The 26,542-nt window shown below is 39.8% G+C and overlaps 1 protein-coding gene across 1 annotated transcript in view; it reads right to left on the bottom strand.

The window, feature by feature from the left end:
• The window catches only part of ASXL2 (ASXL transcriptional regulator 2), a 462,065-nt gene that overhangs the window by 163,111 nt on the left and 272,412 nt on the right, over positions 1 to 26,542 (bottom strand). Inside the window, 1 exon segment of the mRNA XM_053709473.1 lies at positions 7,705 to 7,820. Coding sequence (XP_053565448.1) covers positions 7,705 to 7,820 — 116 coding nt within the window.

The raw sequence follows: 26,542 nt of genomic DNA on the forward strand, positions 1-26,542 counted from the left end.
TCTATGGAATGTAAGGATTCAAACGGAACCCCTTGAAGAACTGAAAGAACTAGATTTAGACTCCAGGGAGGAGTCAAAGGTCTGTAAACAGGCTTGATCCTAACCAGAGCCTGAACAAATGCTTGAACATCTGGCACAGCTGCCAGTCTTTTGTGTAGTAAGACAGATGAAGCAGAGATCTGTCCCTTTAGGGAACTTGCAGATAATCCTTTCTCCAAACCTTCTTGAAGAAAGGAGAGAATCTTAGGAATTTTTATCTTATTCCATGGGAATCCTTTGGATTCACACCAACAGATATATTTTTTCCATATTTTATGGTAAATTTTTCTAGTTACAGGTTTTCTGGCCTGAACCAGAGTATCTATCACCGAATCTGAAAACCCACGCTTTGATAGAATCAAGCGTTCAATCTCCAAGCCGTCAGTTGGAGGGAGACCAGATTTGGGTGTTCGAATGGACCTTGAACAAGAAGGTCCTGTCTCAAAGGTAGCTTCCATGGTGGAGCCGATGACATATTCACCAGGTCTGCATACCAAGTCCTGCGTGGCCACGCAGGAGCTATCAAGATCACCGAGGCCCTCTCCTGATTGATCCTGGCTACCAGCCTGGGAATGAGAGGAAACGGTGGGAATACGTAAGCTAGGTTGAAAGTCCAAGGTGCTACTAGTGCATCTACTAGAGTCGCCTTGGGATCCCTGGATCTGGACCCGTAGCAAGGAACCTTGAAGTTCTGACGAGACGCCATCAGATCCATGTCTGGAATGCCCCATAATTGAGTTATTTGGGCAAAGATTTCCGGATGGAGTTCCCACTCCCCCGGATGAAATGTCTGACGACTCAGAAAATCCGCTTCCCAATTTTCCACTCCTGGGATGTGGATCGCAGACAAGTGGCAGGAGTGATCCTCCGCCCATTGAATTATTTTGGTCACTTCTTCCATCGCCAGGGAACTCCTTGTTCCCCCCTGATGATTGATATAAGCAACAGTCGTCATGTTGTCTGATTGGAACCTTATGAATTTGGCCTTTGCTAGTTGAGGCCAAGCTCTGAGAGCATTGAATATCGCTCTCAGTTCCAGAATGTTTATCGGGAGAAGAGACTCTTCCCGAGACCATAGACCCTGAGCTTTCAGGGATTCCCAGACCGCACCCCAGCCCACTAGACTGGCGTCGGTCGTGACAATGACCCACTCTGGCCTGCGGAAGCTCATTCCCTGGGACAGATGGTCCAGGGTCAGCCACCAACGGAGTGAATCTCTGGTCTTTTGATCTACTTGAATCATTGGAGACAAGTCTGTATAATCCCCATTCCACTGTTTGAGCATGCACAGTTGTAATGGTCTTAGATGAATTCGTGCAAAAGGAACTATGTCCATTGTTGCAACCATCAATCCTATTACTTCCATGCACTGCGCTATGGAAGGACGAGGAACAGAATGAAGCACTTGACAAGAGCTTAGAAGTTTTGATTTTCTGACCTCTGTCAGAAAAATCCTAATTTCTAAGGAATCTATTATTGTTCCCAAGAAGGGAACTCTTGTTGACGGGGACAGAGAACTCTTTTCTTTGTTCACCTTCCATCCGTGAGATGTGAGAAAGGCTAGAACGATGTCCGTATGAGCCTTTGCCTTTGACAGGGACGACGCTTGTATTAGAATGTCGTCCAAGTAAGGTACTACTGCAATGCCCCTTGGTCTTAGAACCGCTAGAAGGGACCCTAGCACCTTTGTGAAAATCCTTGGAGCAGTGGCTAATCCGAATGGAAGAGCCACAAACTGGTAATGTTTGTCCAGAAAAGCGAACCTTAGGAACTGATGATGTTCCTTGTGGATAGGGATATGTAGGTACGCATCCTTTAAATCCACGGTAGTCATAAATTGACTTTCCTGGATGGTGGGTAGAATCGTTCGAATAGTTTCCATTTTGAACGATGGTACCCTGAGAAATTTGTTTAGGATCTTCAAATCCAAAATTGGTCTGAACGTTCCCTCTTTTTTGGGAACTACGAACAGATTGGAATAAAAACCCATTCCTTGTTCCTTTATTGGAACTGGGTGTATCACTCCCATCTTTAACAGGTCTTCTACACAATGTAAGAATGCCTGTCTCTTTATTTGGTTTGAGGATAAGTGAGACTTGTGGAACCTTCCCCTTGGGGGTAGTTCCTTGAATTCCAGGAGATAACCTTGAGAAACTATTTCTAGCGCCCAAGGATCCTGAACATCTCTTGCCCAAGCCTGAGCAAAGAGAGAGAGTCTGCCCCTAACCAGATCCGGTCCCGGATCGGGGGCTACTCCTTCATGCTGTCTTGTTAGCAGTGGCAGGTTTCTTGGCCTGCTTACCTTTGTTCCAGCCTTGCATTGGTTTCCAGGCTGGTTTGGGTTGTGAGGCATTACCCTCTTGCTTAGAGGATGCAGAATTAGAGGCTGGTCCATTTCTGCGAAAGGGACGAAAATTAGGCTTATTTTTAGCCTTAAAAGACCTATCCTGTGGAAGGGCGTGGCCCTTTCCCCCAGTGATGTCTGAAATAATCTCTTTCAAATCAGGTCCAAATAAAGTTTTACCTTTGAAAGGAATGTTAAGTAATTTTGTCTTGGATGACACATCCGCTGACCAAGACTTTAGCCAAAGCGCTCTGCGCGCCACAATAGCAAACCCTGAATTTTTCGCCGCTAATTTTGCTAATTGCAAAGTGGCATCTAAAATAAAAGAGTTAGCCAATTTAAGTGCGTGAACTCTGTCCATAACCTCCTCATATGGAGTTTCTCTACTGAGCGACTTTTCTAGTTCCTCGAACCAGAACCACGCTGCCGTAGTGACAGGAACAATGCATGAAATTGGTTGTAGAAGGTAGCCTTGCTGTACAAAAATCTTTTTAAGCAAACCTTCCAATTTTTTATCCATAGGATCTTTGAAAGCACAACTATCTTCGATAGGAATAGTAGTGCGTTTGTTTAGAGTAGAAACTGCCCCCTCGACCTTGGGGACTGTCTGCCATAAGTCCTTTCTGGGGTCGACCATAGGAAATAATTTCTTAAATATAGGGGGAGGAACAAAAGGTATGCCGGGCTTTTCCCACTCTTTATTTACTATGTCCGCCACCCACTTGGGTATAGGAAAAGCGTCGGGGGGCACCGGAACCTCTAGGAACCTGTCCATCTTGCATAATTTCTCTGGAATGACCAAATTGTCACAATCATCCAGAGTAGATAACACCTCCTTAAGCAGTGCGCGGAGATGTTCTTATTTAAATTTAAATGTCACAACATCAGGTTCAGCTTGATGAGAAATTTTTCCTGAATCTGAAATTTCTCCCTCAGACAAAACCTCCCTCATGGCCCCTTCAGATTGGTGTGAGGGTATGACAGAACAATTATCATCAGCGTCCTCTTGCTCTTCAGTGTTTAAAACAGAGCAATCGCGCTTTCTCTGATAAGTAGGCATTTTGGATAAAAGATTTGCTATGGAGTTATCCATTACAGCCGTTAATTGTTGCATGGTAATAAGTATTGGCGCACTAGATGTACTAGGGGCCTCCTGCATGGGCAAAACTGGTGTAGACACAGTAGGAGATGATGTAGTATCATGTTTACTCCCCTCATTTGAGGAATCATCTTGGGCAATATCATTATTTGTGGCAGTACTGTCCTTACTTTGTTTGGACGCTATGGCACAATTATCACATAAATTTAAATGGGGAGACACATTGGCTTTCATACATATAGAACATAGCTTATCTGAAGGTATAGACATGTTAAACAGGCTTAAACTTGTCAACAATGCACAAAAAACGTTTTAAAATAAAACCGTTACTGTCACTTTAAATTTCAAACAGAAAACACTTTATTACTGAATATGTGAAAAAGTATGAAGGAATTGTTCAAAAATTACCAAATTTTCACCACAGTGTCTTAAAGCCTTAAAAGTATTGCACACCAAATTTCAGAGCTTTAACCCTTAAAATAACGGAACCGGAGCCGTTTTTCAATTTAACCCCTATACAGTCCCAGATACAGTCTTTGCTAAGACCCAACCAAGCCCTGAGGGGAATACGATACCAAATGACGCCTTCTAAAAGCTTTTTCAGAGATTCTTAGATCCACACACATGCATCTGCATGCCCTGTTCTCAAAAAACAACTGCGCATTAATGGCGCGAAAATGAGGCTCAGTCTATGACTAGGCCCCCTGACTGAAAAAGGTGTCCAATACAGTGCCTGCCGTTTTATAATCAGCCAATATGATTGAACTTGAATCTGATTGGCTGATTCAATCAGCCAATCAGATTTTTCTACCTTAATTCCGATTGGCTGATAGAATCCTATCAGCCAATCGGAATTCGACAGACGCCATCTTGGATGACGTCATTTAAAGGAACCTCATTCGTCGGGAAGTCGTCGTGCCGGATGGATGCTCCGCGGCGGAGGAGCGAAGAAAGAAGATTGAAGATGCCGATTTGCTTGAAGACATCGCCGATGGAAGAAGACTCTCTGCCGCTTGCTTCAAGACATCGCCCGGATGGAAGAAGACTTCACTGCCGCTTGCTGGAAAACATCGCCCGGATCGGATGAGGAGTTCGGCCCGGCTGGGTGAATACAAGGTAGGGAGATCTTCAGGGGGGTAGTGTTAGGTTTATTTAAGGGGGGTTTGGGTTAGATTAGGGGTATGTGGGTGGTGGGTTGTAATGTTGGGGGGTGGTATTGTGTTTTTTTTTTCAGGCAAAAGAGCAGTTTTCTTTGGGGCATGCCCCCACAAAAGGCCCTTTTAAGAGCTGGTAAGGTAAAAGAGCTTTGAACTTTTTTTAATTTAGAATAGGGTAGGGAATTTTTTTATTTTGGGGGGCTTTATTATTTTATTAGGGGGCTTAGAATAGGTGTAATTAGCTTAAAAATCTTGTAATCTTTTTTTTATTTTTTGTAATTTAGTGTTTGTTTTTTTTTGTAATTTAGTTTAGTTTATTTAATTGTATTTTTAGATAGATATTTGTAGTTTATTTAATTTATTGATAATGTAGGTGTATTTGTAACTTAGGTTAGGATTTATTTTACAGGTAATTGGGTAATTATTTTAACTAGGTAGCTATTAAATAGTTAATAACTATTTAATAGCTATTATACCTAGTTAAAATAATTAACAATTTACCTGTAAAATAAATATAAACCCTAACATAGCTATAATGTAATTATTAATTATATTGTAGCTATCTTAGGGTTTATTTTATAGGTAAGTATTTAGATTTAAATAGGAATATTTTAATTAATAATATTAATATTAGATTTATTTTAATAAGAGTTTAGTTAGGGATGTTAGAGTTAGATAGGGTTATTATACTTTATATATATATATATATATAATATAATAACGATATTAACTATATTAACCCTAATATAATTAGGGTTAATATAGTTAATATATATAATATAATAACTATATTAACTATATTAACCCTAATATAATTAGGGTTAATATAGTTAATATATATAATATAATAACTATATTAACCCTAATATAATTAGGGTTAATATAGTTAATATAGCTGGCGGCGGTGTAGGGGGATTAGATTAGGGGTTAATACATTTATTATAGGTGGCCGCGGTGTAGGGGGATGTAGATTGTAGGCAAAAGAGCAGTTTACTTTGTGACAAAGCCCCGCCAAAAGCCCTTTTAAGGGCTGGCAAAAGAGCTGAATTCTTTGGGGCATGCCCCGCAAAAAGCCCTTTTAAGGGCTGGCAAAAGAGCTGTTACTTTGGGGCAATGCCACGCAAAAAGCCCTTTTCAGGGCTATTTGTAGGGTTAGACTTAGGTTTAGTGGTAGGGATAGTTTAGTATTTTAGGGGTTAAATAATTTAATATAGATGGTGGCGGGGTAGGGGGGTTAGATTAGGGGTTAATAATTTTAAAATAGATAGCGGGGGGGTAGGGGCTCACTTTAGGGGGTTATAGATTTAATATAGCTGGCGGCGGTTTAGGGGTTAATAACTTTATTAGGTAGCGGCGGGCTCCGGGAGCGGCGGTTTAGGGGTTAATACATATTTTATGGTTAGGATAGTGAGGGGGGATAGCGGATAGAGGGTTAGACGTGTCGGGCTATGTTAGGGAGGCGTGTTAGACATTGCGGGTGATTTAGACTTTAGTCAGGTTTTCTAACGTGCCGTAAGTCACTAGCGACGCCAGAAATGTGTACTTGCGCAGATTTCTGGACATCGCTGGTTTATCCGACTTACGGCACGTTAGCATCTGACGGCACCATATATGGGATAGCTCGAGTTGCGAGCTGAAACTGCGGGCGACGCGGGTTCCCTCGCTTGCGACGCAAACTATGATCTATATCGGATCGCGCCCCTAGTTCTTAAAATCTTTCCTTGTATTTTATACTCACATTTTCATGATTATAAGTTTCGGCTTTTTATATGGGTTTTTTCTTTTTTTTTTTTTTTTTTTTTTTTTTTTTTTTTTGCAACTGTGATCGTTTGCAAAAGTTTTTACAGAAAACAGAGTTCCCAAAAAGTGTGTTTTGAATAATAATGATTTAAAATATAGCAATACAGCAAAGACAAATCTTGTTCTATATAGTGAGGTCTGGATGACATTGCAGATTCACCATTTACAGTATGGGAACTGTTAAAAACACATTTTAGATACTGGTTGTGGCCGCATTAATTTCCCGCAATTTAATAATTGATTTTAGATGGAAATTTCGCCATAATGCAAAACTAGGTGTTCTTGATCAAATATTGTAAGCACTTTAAAAAATACTTTCAAAATGTATACAATATAATAATATTTGTGCAAACATGCTCAGAAATGCATTCATATTGTTTAACATTTATTAGGGTTTTGCTTGTTAGTAAGTGCAAAGCAATTTAATATTATTAATATATTCCATGATCACCCTATGAAATGGGACTAAAATGGTCTGGTTCTAATCTCTGTAAAAAAAGTACAGATCAGCATTCAGCACACCGCTGCGGGAGGATATCACTGCTAAACAGATTCTATAGATACTGGTATTCTGTTGTATTTAGAATATATATTATAGCATGTTACAGCAGTGCATGGAGTTTACAGAGGAGGACTGTACAATAGCACCCCTGTCTCTTTAAATTACAGTCGGCGCAGTTCCAGATCCGGGTGAGTGCTGAGCAGTTTGTATCAATACAGTAAGTATAGATATTTCACAACTATCTGTCAATTTGTGTTTGGTCTGAGGAGCGCACTTTAGCACAGTTTCCCATCCTGAGGAAACAGTGAGACAAGCACTTTACCCTAATTATACAGCAAGGAATGTGCAGTCTCTGTACGCTAACCGCCTGCAGTGTTTTGTGAGAATCTCACGTAATTTATAATTATTGATTTTTAAATGAAATACTATGGAGTTACTGAGCTCTAGTGTACAGCCAATCATAGACAAGCGGAGTGTCCAATCACAATGGCTCACTTCCCCTGACTACCTGACTCTTACTGGATGCCCTACTTTGCAACATTTATAAATATTTTGCTAAATTATTATTTTTTTAAAATAAAATATGTTAAAGCCTTTGCAATCAGCTGCTTAGAGAGACATGCTAAGGAGTGATCCCATTTTACAGCTGGAAGCAAGATTCTCCAATCAGAGACAAGAAGCCTAGATAAATGACCCAATGTGATTGGACGCTGCCCAGCCCCACCCCAGCATACACATACAGCATGGCCTCCTAACTGATTACCTGTTTGAGCGCCTTCTTACTGTGCTTCTGTGATGGAGAGATGACTTTACCAGCAGGGATGGAGGGTGATGGGCAGCCTGACTGGGGGGAGGATGGCTGGGGAAGTCTAGATGCAACTAAAGAAACAAAAACACAGAAGAAACAAATGTATGAGTTATGCAGGCAATGAGGCACACACGTGACTATATACTATATCACTATACATGGTAACAAGGCACACACGTGACTATATACTATATCACTATACATGGTAACAAGGCACACACGTGACTATATACTATATCACTATACATGGTAACAAGGCACACACGTGACTATATACTATATCACTATACATGGTAACAAGGCACAAATATTACCCCAGAACAGTACAATTCAGCCTCACGCAGCCGCCATAATACAGCTACAGAGGATGGTTACAACAATCATATAACCAATGTCATACTTATTTATACTCGGCAAAGCCCAAGGTTGGTCTAAAAATGTAACACACATTAAGGCACAGATGAAACGCTAAATCATTCCTCAAGCTCAAATTAAATGAAGGCCTTGGCTAGTGCAGAAAGGTGCAATCATGTGTTACTGGCAGCCAAGAGGAGAAATCACTGTGTGTGTTCCTGAGAACCATAGGATTAAATTACTGTTTTGTGATTGTTTCTGGTGTATAGAATGTATATGTTCATATGTGTGTCTATCTATCTGTATCTATCTATATCTATTTTTCTATCTCTATCTGTCTGTATCTATCTATCTGTCTGTATCTATCTATCTGTCTGTATCTATCTGTCTGTATCTATCTATCTATCTATCTATCTGTATCTATCTGAATCCATCCATCTGTATCTATCTGTATCCATCCATCTATCTGTATCTATCTATCTGTATCCATCCATCTATTTGTATCTATCTGTATCCATCCATCTATTTGTATCTATCTGTATCCATCCATCTATTTGTATCTATCTATATCCATCTATCTATCTATATCCATCTATCTATCTGTAGCCATCTAATTGTATCTATTTAGCTATCTTTCTATCTGTATCCATCAATCTATATCTATCTGTATCCATCAATCTATATCTATCTGTATCCATCAATCTATATCTATCTGTATCCATCAATCTATATCTATCTGTATCCATCAATCTATATCTATCTGTATCTGTCTGTCTGTGTCTGTCTGGCTGTCCGTGTCTGTCTGGCTGTCCGTGTCTGTCTGGCTGTCCGTGTCTGTCTGGCTGTCCGTGTCTGTCTGGCTGTCCGTGTCTGTCTGGCTGTCCGTGTCTGTCTGGCTGTCCGTGTCTGTCTGGCTGTCCGTGTCTGTCTGGCTGTCCGTGTCTGTCTGGCTGTCCGTATCTGTCTGGCTGTCCGTGTCTGGCTGTGTCTGTCTGTCTGTGTGTGTCTGGCTGTAATAAACTCATTCAAGAATATATAAAGAAGCTGTCTTTCCCATCACTTAAACCAGAACAAATAGAATTTCTTAATTGGTTTTGAAGAACTTAAAAATGTCATCAAAGACCTTCCCCTTAGGAAAGGCCCTGATGGCTACTCTAACGTCTATTACAAAAAAATACAAAGACCTATTGATCCCACATCTTCTCGAATTGTTTAATACAATTAATGAAGAAAATCCTTTTTTGAACTCCACACTGGAGGCTCACATTGTAATATTGCCGAAACCAGGCAAGTCCCCAGATGAAAAACTTCAGGTCCATATCATTATTATATACAGATCTCAAAATATACGCAAAAATCCTGGCCAACAGACTAAACCAGGTCCTCCCATATATTCTTAAAAACGATCAGGTGGGTTTTATCCAATCTAGAGAGGCTAAACATAATACGATTAGAGCTTTACATTAATTAGAATATACTCAGAATAAAAAAAACAACAACATTGGCCATAGTCTCAATGGACGCAGAAAAAGTGTTTGACCGCCTCTGTTGGGACTTTCTAAAACCTATGCTACAAAAACTACAATTAGGAAAAAACATAATTTATGTAAGAACTTACCTGATAAATTCATTTCTTTCATATTAGCAAGAGTCCATGAGCTAGTGACGTATGGGATATACATTCCTACCAGGAGGGGCAAAGTTTCCCAAACCTCAAAATGCCTACAAATACACCCCTCACCACACCCACAAATCAGTTTAACGAATAGCCAAGAAGTGGGGTGATAAGAAAAAAGTGCGAAAGCATAAAAAATGAAGAATTGGAATAATTGTGCTTTATACAAAAAAATCATAACCACCACAAAAGGGTGGGCCTCATGGACTCTTGCTAATATGAAAGAAATGAATTTATCAGGTAAGTTCTTACATAAATTATGTTTTCTTTCATGTAATTAGCAAGAGTCCATGAGCTAGTGACGTATGGGATAATGACTACCCAAGATGTGGATCTTTCCACGCAAGAGTCACTAGAGAGGGAGGGATAAAATAAAGACAGCCAATTCCGCTGAAAAATAATCCACACCCAAAATAAAGTTTAAATTTTATAATGAAAAAAACTGAAAACATAAGCAGAAGATTCAAACTGAAACAGCTGCCTGAAGTACTTTTCTACCAAAAACAGCTTCAGAAGAAGAAAACACATCAAAATAGTAGAATTTAGTAAACGTATGCAAAGAAGACCAAGTTGCTGCTTTGCAAATCTGATCAACCGAAGCTTCATTCCTAAACGCCCAGGAAGTAGAAACTGACCTAGTAGAATGAGCTGTAATCCTTTGAGGCGGAGTTTTACCCGACTCGACATAAGCATGATGAATTAAAGATTTTAACCAAGATGCCAAAGAAATGGCAGAGGCCTTCTGACCTTTCCTAGAACCGGAAAAGATAACAAATAGACTAGAAGTCTTTCGGAAATTCTTAGTAGCTTCAACATAATATTTCAAAGCTCTAACTACATCCAAAGAATGCAATGATTTCTCCTTAGAATTCTTAGGATTAGGACATAATGAAGGGACCACAATTTCTCTACTAATGTTGTTGGAATTTACAACCTTAGGTAAAAATGCAAAAGAAGTTCGCAACACCGCCTTATCCTGATGAAAAATCAGAAAAGGAGACTCACAAGAAAGAGCAGATAATTCAGAAACTCTTCTGGCAGAAGAGATGGCCAAAAGGAACAAAACTTTCCAAGAAAGTAATTTAATGTCCAATGAATGCATAGGTTCAAACGGAGGAGCTTGAAGAGCCCCCAGAACCAAATTCAAACTCCAAGGAGGAGAAATTGACTTAATGACAGGTTTTATACGAACCAAAGCTTGTACAAAACAATGAATATCAGGAAGATTAGCAATCTTTCTGTGAAAAAGAACAGAAAGAGCAGAGATTTGTCCTTTCAAGGAACTTGCAGACAAACCTTTCTCCAAACCATCCTGAAGAAACTGTAAAATTCTCGGAATTCTAAAAGAACGCCAGGAAAAATGATGAGAAAGACACCAAGAAATATAAGTCTTCCAGACTCTATAATATATCTCCCTAGATACAGATTTACGAGCCTGTAACATAGTATTAATCACAGAGTCAGAGAAACCTCTTTGACTAAGAATCAAGCGTTCAATCTCCATACCTTTAAATTTAAGGATTTGAGATCCTGATGGAAAAAAGGACCTTGCGACAGAAGGTCTGGTCTTAACGGAAGAGTCCACGGTTGGCAAGAGGCCATCCGGACAAGATCCGCATACCAAAACCTGTGAGGCCATGCTGGAGCTACCAGCAGAACAAACGAGCATTCCTTCAGAATCTTGGAGATCACTCTTGGAAGAAGAACTAGAGGCGGAAAGATATAAGCAGGATGATACTTCCAAGGAAGTGACAATGCATCCACTGCTTCCGCTTGAGGATCCCTGGATCTGGACAGATACCTGGGAAGTTTCTTGTTTAGATGAGAGGCCATCAGATCTATTTCTGGAAGTCCCCACATTTGGACAATCTGAAGAAATACCTCTGGGTGAAGAGACCATTCGCCCGGATGCAACGTTTGGCGACTGAGATAATCCGCTTCCCAATTGTCTATACCTGGGATATGAACCGCAGAAACTAGACAGGAGCTGGATTCCGCCCAAACCAGAATTCGAGATACTTCTTTCATAGCCAGAGGGCTGTGAGTCCCTCCTTGATGATTGATGTATGCCACAGATGTGACATTGTCTGTCTGAAAACAAATGAACGATTCTCTCTTTAGAAGAGGCCAAGACTGAAGAGCTCTGAAAATTGAACGGAGTTCCAAAATATTGATCGGTAATCTCACCTCCTGAGATTCCCAAACCCCTTGTGCCGTCAGAGACCCCCACACAGCTCCCCAACCTGTAAGACTTGCATCTGTTGAGATTACAGTCCAGGTCGGAAGAACAAAAGAAGCCCCCTGAACTAAACGATGGTGATCTGTCCACCACGTCAGAGAGTGTCGTACAATCGGTTTTAAAGATATTAATTGAGATATCTTTGTGTAATCCCTGCACCACTGGTTCAGCATACAGAGCTGAAGAGGTCGCATGTGAAAACGAGCAAAGGGGATCGCGTCCGATGCAGCAGTCATAAGACCTAGAATTTCCATGCATAAGGCTACCGAAGGGAATGATTGTGACTGAAGGTTTCGACAAGCTGATATCAATTTTAGACGTCTCTTGTCTGTCAAAGATAGAGTCATGGACACTGAATCTATCTGGAAACCCAAAAAGGTTACCCTTGTCTGAGGAATCAATGAACTTTTTAGTAAATTGATCCTCCAACCATGATCTTGAAGAAACAACACAAGTCGATTCGTATGAGATTCTGCTAAATGTGAAGACTGAGCAAGTACCAAGATATCGTCCAAATAAGGAAATACCACAATACCCTGTTCTCTGATTACAGACAGAAGGGCACCGAGAACCTTTGTAAAAATTCTTGGAGCTGTTGCTAGGCCAAACGGCAGAGCCACAAACTGGTAATGCTTGTCTAGGAACGAGAATCTCAGAAACTGATAGTGATCTGGATGAATCGGAATATGCAGATATGCATCCTGTAAATCTATTGTAGACATATAATGCCCTTGCTGAACAAAAGGCAGGATAGTCCTTACAGTTACCATTTTGAATGTTGGTATCCTTACATAACGATTCAATATTTTTAGATCCAGAACTGGTCTGAAGGAATTCTCCTTCTTTGGTACAATGAAGAGATTTGAATAAAACCCCAGCCCCTGTTCCAGAACTGGAACTGGCATAATTACTCCAGCCAACTCTAGATCTGAAACACATTTCAGAAATGCTTGAGCCTTCGCTGGATTTACTGGGACACGGGAAAGAAAAAATCTCTTTGCAGGAGGCCTTATCTTGAAGCCAATTCTGTACCCTTCTGAAACAATATTCTGAATCCAAAGATTGTGAACGGAATTGATCCAAATTCCTTTGAAAAAACCTAATCTGCCCCCTACCAGCTGAGCTGGAATGAGGGCCGCACCTTCATGTGGACTTAGGAGCTGGCTTTGAGTTTCTAAAAGGCTTGAATTTATTCCAGACTGGAGATGGTTTCCAAACTGATACCGCTCCTGAGGATGAAGGATCAGGCTTTTGTTCCTTGTTGTGACGAAAGGAACGAAAACGATTATTAGACCTAAATTTACCTTTAGATTTTTTATCCTGTGGTAAAAAAGTTCCTTTCCCTCCAGTAACAGTTGAGATAATAGAATCCAACTGAGAACCAAATAATTTATTACCCTGGAAAGAAAGGGAAAGCAGAGTAGACTTAGAAGACATATCAGCATTCCAAGTTTTAATCCATAAAGCTCTTCTAGCTAAAATAGCTAGAGACATATACCTGACATCAACTCTAATGATATCAAAGATGGCATCACAAATAAAATTATTAGCATGTTGAAGAAGATTAATAATGCTATGAGAATTGTGATCTGTTACTTGTTGCGCTAAAACTTCCAACCAAAAAGTTGAAGCTGCAGCAACATCCGCCAAAGATATAGCAGGTCTAAGAAGATTACCTGAACACAAGTAAGCTTTTCTTAGAAAGGATTCAATTTTCCTATCTAAAGGATCCTTAAAGGAAGTACCATCTGCCGTAGGAATGGTAGTACGCTTAGCAAGAGTAGAGACAGCCCCATCAACCTTAGGGATTTTGTCTCAAAATTCTAATCTGTCAGATGGCACAGGATATAATTGCTTAAAACGTTTAGAAGGAGTAAATGAATTACCCAAATTATTCCATTCCCTGGAAATTACTTCAGAAATAGCACCAGGAACAGGAAAAACTTCTGGAATAACTACAGGAGATTTAAAAACCTTATCTAAACGTTTAGATTTAGTATCAAGAGGACCAGAATCCTCAATTTCTAATGCAATTAGGACTTCTTTAAGTAAAGAACGAATAAATTCCATTTTAAATAAATATGAAGATTTATCAGCATCAACCTCTGAGACAGAATTCTCTGAACCAGAAGAGCCATTATCAGAATCAGAATGATGATGTTCATTTAAAAATTCATCTGAAAAATGAGAAGTTTTAAAAGACTTTTTACGTTTACTAGAAGGAGGAATAACAGACATAGCCTTCTTAATGGATTTAGAAACAAAATCTCTTGTTATCAGGAACACTCTGAGTATTAGATGTTGATGGAACAGCAACAGGTAATGTAACTTTACTAAAGGAAATATTATCTGCATTAACAAGTTTGTCATGACATTCAATACAAACAACAGCTGGAGGAACAGCTACCAAAAGTTTACAGCAGATACACTTAGCTTTGGTAGCTCCAGCACCAGGCAGCGATTTTCCAGAAGTATCTTCTGACTCAGCTTCAACATGGGACATCTTGCAATATGTAATAGAAAAAACAACATATAAAGCAAAATTGATCAAATTCCTTAAATGACAGTTTAAGGAATGGGAAAAAATGCCAGTGAACAAGCTTCTAGCAACCAGAAGCAATACAAAATGAGACTTAAATAATGTGGAGACAAAAGTGACGCCCATATTTTTTTAGCGCCAAATAAGACGCCCACATTATTTGGCGCCTAAATGCTTTTGGCGCCAAAAATGACGCCACATCCGGAACGCCGACATTTTTGGCGCAAAAGAACGTCAAAAATGACGCAACTTCCGGAGACACGTATGACGCCGGAAACAGAAAAAAAAAATTTTGCGCCAAAAAAGTCCGCGCCAAGAATGACGCAATAAAATGAAGCATTTTCAGCCCCGCGAGCCTAACAGCCCACAGGGAAAAGTCAAATTTTAAGGTAAGAAAAAAATTGTTTTATTCAAATGCATTATCCCAAATATGAAACTGACTGTCTGAAAATAAGGAATGTTGAACATCCTGAGCCAAGGCAAATAAATGTTTGAATACATATATTTAGAACTTTATAAAAAAGTGCCCAACCATAGCTTAGAGTGTCACAGAAAATAAGACTTACTTACCCCAGGACACTCATCTACATGTTGTAGAAAGCCAAACCAGTACTGAAACGAAAATCAGCAGAGGTAATGGTATATATATAAGAGTATATCGTCGATCTGAAAAGGGAGGTAAGAGATGAATCTCTACGACTGATAACAGAGAACCTATGAAATAGACCCCGTAGAAGGAGATCATTGAATTCAAATAGGCAATACTCTCCTCACATCCCTCTGACATTCACTGCACGCTGAGAGGAAAACCGGGCTCCAACCTGCTGCGGAGCGCATATCAACGTAGAATCTAGCACAAACTTACTTCACCACCTCCATAGGAGGCAAAGTTTGTAAAACTGATTTGTGGGTGTGGTGAGGGGTGTATTTGTAGCCATTTTGAGGTTTGGGAAACTTTGCCCCTCCTGGTAGGAATGTATATCCCATACGTCACTAGCTCATGGACTCTTGCTAATTACATGAAAGAAATGTTCATTTAAAAAATTATATATATAGATCATTCCCCCTTTGCTAAGGTTAGAGTCAATGGTCAATTATCACAACCCTTTAATATAACTAATGGCACCAGGCAGGGATGTCCCCTGTCACCACTACTATTGGCCTGTGTAGTAGAAGCTTTAGTTACCACAATCAGAGATCAAAACAAAATTACAGGAATCAAAATAGCGAACACTACCCATAAAATTATCCTATACGCAGACGATATCCTCCATACCTATCTTAAGCGCAGCACTAGATAGATTTCACTGCGTCTCTAACTTCCTTATTAACAAAACAAAATCAGAGATATTCCCTTTAAACTGTGAAGACAAATATATTAACACAATAAGCAACCTATGCCCATTTAAAACACTAGACAAGTCCCTAAAAAACTTAGGCATTTTCTTAGCCCCAACAACTACAGAAATATTTAAACTTAACTACACTACTATTCAACAGACGATTATAGCGAACTTATCCGCTTGGCGTTCAAAGAATATATCTTGGCTTTGGAGAATAACAGTTCTAAAAATGAATATTCTTCCACGACTGTTATATATTTAGCAAACTATTCTAATACCGCTTTCCCCACACTTCATCACTACTCTACAAAAAAAGAATATTCACTTTTTTATAGATCAACAGACAATTAATGTGTACACAGCTAAAACATGGGGGTTTGGGAGTCGCAAATATATTGAAATATAGACAAGCAATAATTTTACAGCGAATTATAGACTGGTTTACAAACATCCAAACTAAAGCTTGGGTGGCATTAGAACATGACTAGACTAATATGTCCCACTTAGGGACATATTGTTGGCAAGAGAGAAAACAATCCACTCAGGTTTCTATATCAAACTCCATTATTACAGAAACATTTCATGCTTGGGACAAAATAATTGTATCATATGCTAACATCTCCTCCAGAAATTCCCCACTAACAGATAATAAAGGTTTCCCCCCCTGGACTCTCCCATATTGGTAGGGCCATAAAACAATCACAAAGAGCTCTGTCAGAATATCATTTACAAAATGAAAATAGGATTTATGACTCGGATGAACTAGAAAAGAATGGATTAAAAATATTTTAATAAATAACACTGGTTTCCACTATTCCAATGTCAATCATTTATCACAAAGCATCCAGACGAAACTTAGTAAGATCTATGACCGCTTTCGAATTGCTCTGTAAATCTTCAACACCACATAAAAAGACATTATCACTAACATACGCCTTATTACAAACTCCATCACATGGTTATACTCCTTATTGCATAGATAGATGGAATGAGGAATTAAACATAGACATATCTAGGAGAGATGCTAGCATAATCTTTTCTAATGTATCAAAGATCTCATCATCCAGTCGTTTAATAGAATTAAACATAATTTTTTTTTCAAAGGTGGTATTATACACCAGCAAGAATAACTAAACTATATAAGTCAGCAAGTGACAAATGCTGGAAATGTGAGGCCCCGTCAGGACACATGTCCCACTTGTGGTGGGAGTGCCCAATAATTTTATTATTATCGGTTATTTGTAGAGCGCCAACAGATTCCGCAGCGCTATAAACAAAGGGGGAGTACAACAAAACAATTATATGGTAGAGGGCCCTGCCAAGAGTTGCACTGTTGTAGTCAGCTCTTAAGAAGGTGATCCACAAACAGCTGGACTATTAGGCTTACATGCTAAGAGGGTTCAGGGGATTGCAGTGGAGGAGAGGAACTGGTAGTAGGAAAGGTTAGCGTAGGTTGTATGCGTCCCTGAACAGTAGAGTCTTTAGGGAGCACTTGAAGCTTTTAAAACTAGAAGAGAGTCTTATGGAGCGAGGCAGAGAGTTCCACAAGATGGGAGCCAGTCTGGAGAAGTCCTGTAAACAGGAGTGTGATGAGGTGACAAGAGAGGAAGAGAGTAGGAGGTCATGAGCAGAGCGAAGGGGACGGGAGGGAGAGTATCTGGAGACAAGGTCTGAGATGTAGGGGGGAGCAGTGCAGTTGAGGGCTTTGTATGTCAGAGTGAGAGTTTTGTGTTTGATCCTAGAGGCAAGAGGAAGCCAGTGAAGGGATTGGCAGAGAGGCGCAGCAGATGAAGAGCGACGTGTAAGGAAGATGAGTCTGGCAGAGGCATTCATTATGGATTGTAAAGGAGCTAGGCGGCAGGTGGGGAGACCAGAGAGGACAGAGTTGCAGTAATCAAGGCGGGAAAGAATGTGAGAGTGGATTAAAATCTTAGTTGTGTCTTGTGTAAGGAAGTGTCTAATTTTAGAGATGTTTTTAAGGTGAAAGCGGCAGGCTTTAGCCAATGACTGAATGTGAGGAGTGAAGGAAAGATCTGAGTCGAATGTGACCCCGAGACATCGGGCGTGCGGGGTAGGGGTAATGATGGAGTTGTCGACAGTTATAGAGATATTGGGGGTGGAGATTTTGGAAGAAGGGGGGAAAATGAGGAGCTCAGTTTTGGAGAGATTTAGCTTGAGGTAGTGAGAGGACATCCAGGAAGAGATGTGAGAAAGACAGTTAGTGACACGGGTTAGCAAGGAAGGAGATAGTTCTGGTGCAGAGAAGTAGATTTGGGTGTCATCGGCATACAAATGATATTGGAAACCGTGGGACTTAATTAGGGAACCTAGTGATGATGTGTAGATTGAGAAGAGAAGGGGACCGAGGACAGAGCCTTGCGGTACTCCGACAGAAAGTGGCGACGGGGCAGAGGAGGCCCCAGAGAAAGCTACACTGAAGGTACGGTTTGACAGATAGGAAGAGAGCCACAAAAGGGCTGTGTCACAGATGCCGAAGGATTGGAGGGTTTGGAGCAGAAGAGGGTGGTCGACAGTGTCAAAGGCTGCGGACAGATCAAGGAGGATAAGCAGAAAGAAGTGGCCTTTTGATTTAGCTGTAAGTAGGTCGTTGGTGACCTTAACAATAGCTGTCTCTGTGGAGTGATAGGGACGAAATCCAGAATGCAGCGGGTCAAGAAGGGAGTTTAACGTAAGGAAATGGGATAGGTGTGCATATACTAGTTTTTCGAGAAGCTTTGAAGCAAGAGGGAGGAGGGAAATTTGGCGGTAGTTGGATGGGGAGGTAGGATCAAGGGAAGGTTTTTTGAGGATAGGTGTGACCAGCGCATGTTTCATCGATGAGGGAAATGTACCAGTGCTGAGGGAGAGGTTGAAAATTTGTGTTAGTATAGGGGTAAGGGTAGCAGAGAGAGAGGGGAGCAGCTGTGAGGGGATAGGGTCAAGGGGACAGGTAGTGAGGTGAGAGCGCAGTAAAAGTGCTGAAACTTCATCCTCAGTAACAGTGAAGAAAGAACTAAGTTTCAGGTTATGAGGGTTGTGGTTGAGTGAGAGTATTTGAGGGGGGGAGAGAATGGAATTGTGTTGAGAGCTGATTTCATGTCTGATGGAGTCGATTTTGTTAATGAAGTGACTGGCAAAGTCTTGGGCTGACAGAGAAGTTGTATTAGGAAGTGGGGGAGGGCGGAGGAGAGTATTGAAAGTGGAGAACAGACGTTTTGGGTTTGAAGAAAGATTAGAGATAAGGGTAGAGAAGTAGTGTTGCTTGTGGAGATTAAGGGCAGAGTAGTAGGAGTTCAAGATGAATTTGTAATGAAGAAAATCAGCTGAACTCCGTGATTTTCTCCAATGCCGTTCAGCAGTACGGGAACATCTGCGTAGGTACCGTGTCAGAGGAGTATGCCAGGGCTGGGGATGAGTGTGTGATTTCCTAGCAGTGGTAAGAGGGGCGAGATTGTCAAGGACGGATATAAGGGTGGAATTATAGTGGCAGATAGATTGTTCAGGGCAGGAAAAGGTGGAGAAGGATGAGAGGAGTGGTTGAAGGGAATTAGCAAGTTGTTGCTGATCTAAAGACCTAATGCTTCTGTGAAGTTTTGTGTGAGGAGTAGAAGGTGGGAGAGTTGTAGGAAGGGATGAAATGTTGCAGGTAAGGAGATGGTGGTCAGACAGAGGAAAAGGGGAGTTTGAGAAGTTTGAGAGAGTGCATCGATAGCTAAAGATCAGGTCAAGGGAGTGACCATCTTTGTGAGTGGGAGAATCAGTCCATTGTGACAGACCGAAGGAGGAAGTGAGTTGCAGAAGTTGTTTAGCAGATGAGGCAGTGGGATTGTTAAGGGGGATGTTGAAGTCGCCAAGAATGAGGGCAGGGGTGTCTGAGGAAAGGAAGTAGGGTAGCCAGGCAGCAGAGTGATCTAGAAATTGAGTTGCGGAGCCAGGGGGTCGGTATATGACTGCAACACGTACAGAGAGAGGGGAGAATAAGCGAATCATGTGGGTTTCGAATGATGGAAAAGTGAGGGAAGAGATAGGGTGTAATTGCTGAAAGGTGCAACGAGAGGAAAGTAAAATACCTACACCACCTCCTTGTCTATTACCAGACCTAGGAGTGTGGCTGAAGTGGAGACCCCCATGTGACAGAGCAGCAGTGGATGCTGTGTCTAGGGGAGAGAGCCAGGTTTCTGTTAGGGCCAGAAGGTTGAGGGAGCGGGAGATGAAGAGGTCATGTATAGAAGTGAGTTTGTTGCAAACAGAGCGACATTAAGACAAATAGACAGATAAATGTACAACAGCTGCTTAAGCTATGCAAATTATGACTAGCACAGCCTGTAATATATACATTTAAAGTAAAAACAAAACAAAAGGAATTATAACTAAATATACAAACACATACAATAAACAACTTAGCAGGTAAAATATAATGAAGCTGTTTCCCAGAAGGCTACCTGTAGAAAGTTATGTGGCAATTGCTGGAGTTAAGTGAGAAGGTCTGTGATTTTTTCTGTGTTCTGAGACTGTAGAAAGTTATGTGGCAATTGCTGGAGTTAAGTGAGAAGGTCTGTGATTTTTTCTGTGTTCTGAGACTGTAGAAAGTTATGTGGCAATTGCTGGAGTTAAGTGAGAAGGTCTGTGATTTGTTCTGTTTCTGAGACTGTAGAAAGTTATGTGGCAATTGCTGGAGTTAAGTGAGAAGGTCTGTGATTTTTTCTGTGTTCTGAGACTGTAGAAAGTTATGTGGCAATTGCTGGAGTTAAGTGAGAAGGTCTGTGATTTGTTCTGTGTTCTGAGACTGTAGAAAGTTATGTGGCAATTGCTGGAGTTAAGTGAGAAGGTCTGTGATTTGTTCTGTGTTCTGAGACTGTAGAAAGTTATGTGGCAATTGCTGGAGTTAAGTGAGAAGGTCTGTGATTTTTTCTGTGTTCTGAGACTGTAGAAAGTTATGTGGCAATTGCTGGAGTTAAGTGAGAAGGTCTGTGATTTTTTCTGTGTTCTGAGACTGTAGAAAGTTATGTGGCAATTGCTGGAGTTAAGTGAGAAGGTCTGTGATTTTTTTCTGTGTTCTGAGACTGTAGAAAGTTATGTGGCAATTGCTGGAGTTAAGTGAGAAGGTCTGTGATTTTTTTCTGTGTTCTGAGACTGTAGAAAGTTATGTGGCAATTAATTGCTGGAGTTAAGTGAGAAGGTCTGTGATTTTTTCTGTGTTCTGATTTAATATACATGGGAAGAGATGGCTAAAGAAAGATCAAAAATGTTAGAAGTTATAATCCCCTTTGATCCACATATATGGGTGTTTAACATCCCTCCTAACAAATTACCTACATACAGGTGAAACTCGAAAAATTAGAATATCGTGCAAAAGTTCATTTATTTCACTAATGCAACTTAAAAGGTGAAATTAATATATGTGATAGACTCATTACATGCAAAGCAAGATACTTCAAGCCGTGATTTGTCATAATTATGATGATTATGGCTTACAGCTCATGAAAACCCCAAATCCACAATCTCACAAAATTAGAATATTACATACAATCAATAAAACAAGGATTGTACATACCTGTAGAACAATATCAGACCTCTGAAAGGTATAAGCATGCATACTGTATGTACTCTGTACTTGGTTTGGGCCCCTTTTGCAGCAATTACTGCCTCAATGCGGCGTGGCATGGAAGCTATCAGCCGTGGCACTGCTGAGGTGTTATGGAAGACCAGGATGCTTCAATAGCGGCCTTCAGCTCTTCTGCATTGTTCGGTATCATGTCTCTCATCTTTCTCTTGTCAATGCCCCATGGGGTTCAGGTTAGGCGAGTTTGCTGGCCAATCAAGCACAGTAATCCCACGGTCATTGAACCAGGTTTTGGTGCTTTTTGCAGTGTGGGCAGGTGCCAAGTCCTGCTGGAAAATGAAGTCAGCATCCCCATACAGCTCGTCTGCGGAAGGAAGCATGAAGTGCTCCAAAATCTCCTGGTAGACGGCTGCGTTGACCCTGGACTTAATAAAGCACAGTGGACCAACACCAGCAGATGACATGGCTCCCCAAATCAACACAGACTGTGGAAATTTCACACTGAACTTCAAGCATCTTGCAGTGTGTGCCTCTCCATTCTTCCTCCATACTCTGGGTCCTTGGTTTCCAAATGAGATGCAAAATTTGCTCTCATCAGAAAAGAGGACTTTGGACCACTGAGCAACAGACCAGGTCTGTTTTTCTTTAGCCCAGGTAAGACGCTTCTGACGTTGTTTGTTGTTCAGGAGTGGCTTGACAAGAGGAATACGACATTTGAAGCCCATGTCCAGGATCCATCTGTGTGTGGTGGCTCTTATGAAAGTCCCCAACACTTTTGAATGGCCTTTTCCTGACAATCCTCTCCAGGCTGCGGTCATCCCTGCTGCTTGTGCACCTTTTTCTTCCACACTTTTCCCTTCCACATAACTTTCTATTAATGTGCTTTGATACAGCACTTTGGGAACATCCAACTTCTTTCGCAATTACCTTTTGAGGCTTTTCCCTCCTTATGGAGGGTGTCAATGATGGTTTTCTGCACAACTGTCAGGTCAGCAGTCTTTCCCACGATGAGAGACCATTTAAAGGCTCAGGAACCCTTTGCAGGTGTTATGGCTTAATTAGCTGATTAGAGTGGGACACTTTGAGCCTAAAATATTGCACCTTTTCACAATATTCTAATTTTCTGAGATTGTGGATTTGGGGTTTTCATAAGCTGTAAGCTATAAACAACACAATTAAGACAAATCATGGATTGAACTATCTTGCTTTGCATGTAATGAGTCTATCTCATATATTAGTTTCACCTTTTAAGTTGCATTAGTGAAATAAATGAACTTTTGCACAATATTCTAATTTTTCGAGTTTCACCTGTATAAAAAGAAACTGCTATACATCACTAGCAATAGTATGAAACTACTCTTAGCTAAAAAGTGGAAACAAAGGGAATCTCCCACCACGGCACAATGGTTATATACATTACAAAATATATTAAACTTGGAGGAATAAGCATATAACAAATATAAGACAGAAAACGCATACATACAAATGACAACCTTATGGGACGAATACATTGAAAAAAAAGTTTGTTTCCTAAATGTCAATCTGAATATTTTACGATAGCATTTTGATTCCAACTGTATTTTGTAATTCTTCTTTTGATCAAACCTGTCACAATATACTGTAAAAACTTACAGATAACAAGATAAAAATAGTAATACTAATGTCAACTATTCTATTGTAATGTATTACATCCTTTTTTCAATAATAAAGTTGATTTTCAAAAAAAAAAAAAGAAAAAAAAAGTTATCAGATAGACATTTTATTGGTCAATATATTAGATTGGATGACCCAGATAAGGGAAATGATGATAATAATAATAATAACAATAATAATAATAATAAACATAGAGATGACCATCATGCTTCAATATGACTATAGAAGTATAAAAACATATATATGAATAATAATAAACTGGCTATATACTTGTCATGTAGCATCTGAGCATTAAAGGATACATATGCAATTTAAAACCGCTATTAATTGCCGTGATTTAAAAACCGCGAGAGTTCGTGATTTTTTGCTAAAAAAAAATCCTCAGATGTTGCTGTACTGCATTGATTTATGTGATTTCTTGCAAACCAGCTCCATCTAGTGGTTGCTTTTAGCACACATTTGTAAAATGGCTGTTTTACTTTCACTTTCTGTTTGTAATCTCAGTTGCAGCCGATTAATCTATAGAAGTCTAAAAGCAGAGCCCATGCAGGAGATGTGAAGAGGAGGGAAAGCCACTTACTTATATTTCCCCCTAGGGACGTCTGCAGTCTGGAACTTTAGGGTATGTAATCATTATGGAACCTCCCACACAATCTCCTGCTCTCTAAGAAACGGCTCAAATACATATATGCAGTTAACCCCACAGCTGACAAAAAGGCTAAAACTGCAGTCCCCTCTGCTAGCTGCTGGGTTAGCTGCATCTACAATGTATTTGATATCAGCAAGGCACAGCATTTCTGAAAGGAGCAGCCGTCCACCCTATATGCCTGTATTGGATTCCTGCACAGGAGAAGGGCTGATTATTATCAGTCAAGATAAAATGTTTAAAAATATAAATATATATATATATATATATACACACACACACACACACACACATATGTGTGTGTAACTGTGTATGTGATTGTATATATATATATATATATATATAATAGTGTGTGTGTATATATATATATATATATATATATATATATATATATAAAACGATGATTGGAGTAGCCGTGTTAGTCCAGAGATTTAGATATCAAAATAACAAGAGTATTGCATTGAGCAATGATACTTTTTTATTGGACTAACTATACATTTATAAGTTGACAAGCCAAATAATGACCCATATATATATATATATATATATATATACACACACACATGTGGTTTGTATTTGTATGCTCCCAGAGTGTATTGACATTGAGAAACATGTACATTAAGATTCTGTAGTCTTACATTTTTTATTAATAAATTAAGGTGTTAGTCATTTATAATAAAATCTTTTTTTTTGCCCATATCGCCCAGCCCTAATGTATATATACACAAAATAAAGAGAATAAATAAATAAAGTAAGAAAGAGGACTTTGAACTTATGTCCTGTTGTTTGTACATAGGAGAATGACACAATTGCACAAAAATATGCCCAATCCTCTTGGTATAGGCGCTTAATGAATAGCTAGAGTAGTAAACACTTGTTTAAAGACACAGCAATGTGTCAAATTCCTCCTGTCAAACCCAATAAAAAAAATTCAGATAGATAGTGTCATTTTAGGTGAATAAATAAATACATTAGTTACAGAAGTTATATCTAGTAATTAGAGATAGGATGATAGGATATTCAAATAGTATATACTGTATATGGAGAAAGTACACATAGATTATATACAAGTGTCTAATAATTAAGCAATGTAAATACCCAACCATAACCTCCAAACATCCAATCCATTCCCTAAAAGCCCATAAGTCAATGTAACAATATTATTTCCAGTAATTAATAAGGTTGTATTCCGAATTAAGCCCATTAGGGACTCTAGTCTGAAGTTTAAATATCCAGAATATTTTGCTCTTGCCTAATAATTTCCTTCTATCACCAAGAGAAAATATCCAGTGAGCATCAGTTGTGTGGATAAAAATGGTTTGTTGATGTCAGAGGAGAATGGGCAGACTGGTTCGAGATGATAGAAAGACAACAGTAACTCAAATAACCACTCATTTCAACCAAGGTATGCTGAATACCATCTCTGAATGCACAACACGTCGAACCTTAAAGCAGATGGGCTACAGCAGCAGAAGACCACACCGGGTGCCACTCCTGTCAGTTAAGAACAGGAAACTGAGGCTACAATTCGCACAGGCTCACCAAACTAGTACAATAGAAGATTGGAAAAATGTTGCCTGGCCCGACGAATCTCGATTTCATCTGCGACAATAAGATGGGTCATTATTTGGCGTTAACAACATGAAAGCACGTTCCATCCTGCCTTGTATCAACGGTTCAGGCTGGTGGTGGTGGTGTAATGGTGTGGGGGATATTTTCTTGGCACACTTTGGGCCCCTTAGTACCAATTGAGCATCGTTTAAATGCCACAGCCTACTAGAGTATTGTTGCTGACCATGTCCATCCCTTTATGACTACAGTGTACCCATCTTCTGATAGCTACTTCCAGCAGGATAATGCACAATGTCACAAAGCTCAAATCATCTCAAACTGGTTTCTTCAACATGACAATGAGTTCACTGTACTCCGATGGCCTCCATAGTCACCAGATCTCAATCCAATAGAGCACCTTTGGGATGTGGTGGAACGGGAGATTTGCATCATGTCTACAAATCTGCAGCAACTGTATGATGCTATCATGTCAATATGGACTAAAATCTCTGAGTAATGTTTCCAACACCTTGTTGAATCTATGCCACAAAGAATTAAGACAGTTCTGAAGGCAAAAGGGGGTCCAACCCGGTACTAGCAAGGCGTACCTAATAAAGTGGCCGATGAGTGTGTATATTATTATTATTATCGGTTATTTGTAGAGCGCCAACAGATTCCGCAGCGCTAACACACATATATATATATATATATATATATATATATATACACACATACACACACACACACATACACATATATATATATATATATATATACACACAGGTGAAACTCGAAAAATTAGAATATCATGCAAAAGTTCATTTATTTCACTAATGCAAATTAAAAGGTGAAAATAATCTCTATATGAGATAGACTCATTACATGCAAAGCAAGATAGTTCAAGCCGTGATTTGTCATAATTGTGATGATTATGGCTTACTGCTCATGAAAACCCCAAATCCACAATCTCAGAAAATTGGAATATTGTGAAAAGGTGCAATATTTTAGGTTCCTGAGCCTTTAAATGGTCTCTCAGTCTGGTTCAGTAGGAATCACAATCATGGGAAAGACTGCTGACCTGACAGTTGTGCAGAAAACCATCATTGACACCCTCCATAAGGAGGGAAAGCCTCAAAAGGTAATTGCAAAAGAAGTTGGATGTTCCCAAAGTGCTGTATCAAAGCACTTTAATAGAAAGTTATGTGGAAGGGAAAAGTGTGGAAGAAAAAG

Source organism: Bombina bombina, chromosome 4 (genome assembly GCF_027579735.1).
Source record: "Bombina bombina isolate aBomBom1 chromosome 4, aBomBom1.pri, whole genome shotgun sequence".
NCBI classification, from domain to species: Eukaryota; Metazoa; Chordata; class Amphibia; order Anura; family Bombinatoridae; genus Bombina; species Bombina bombina.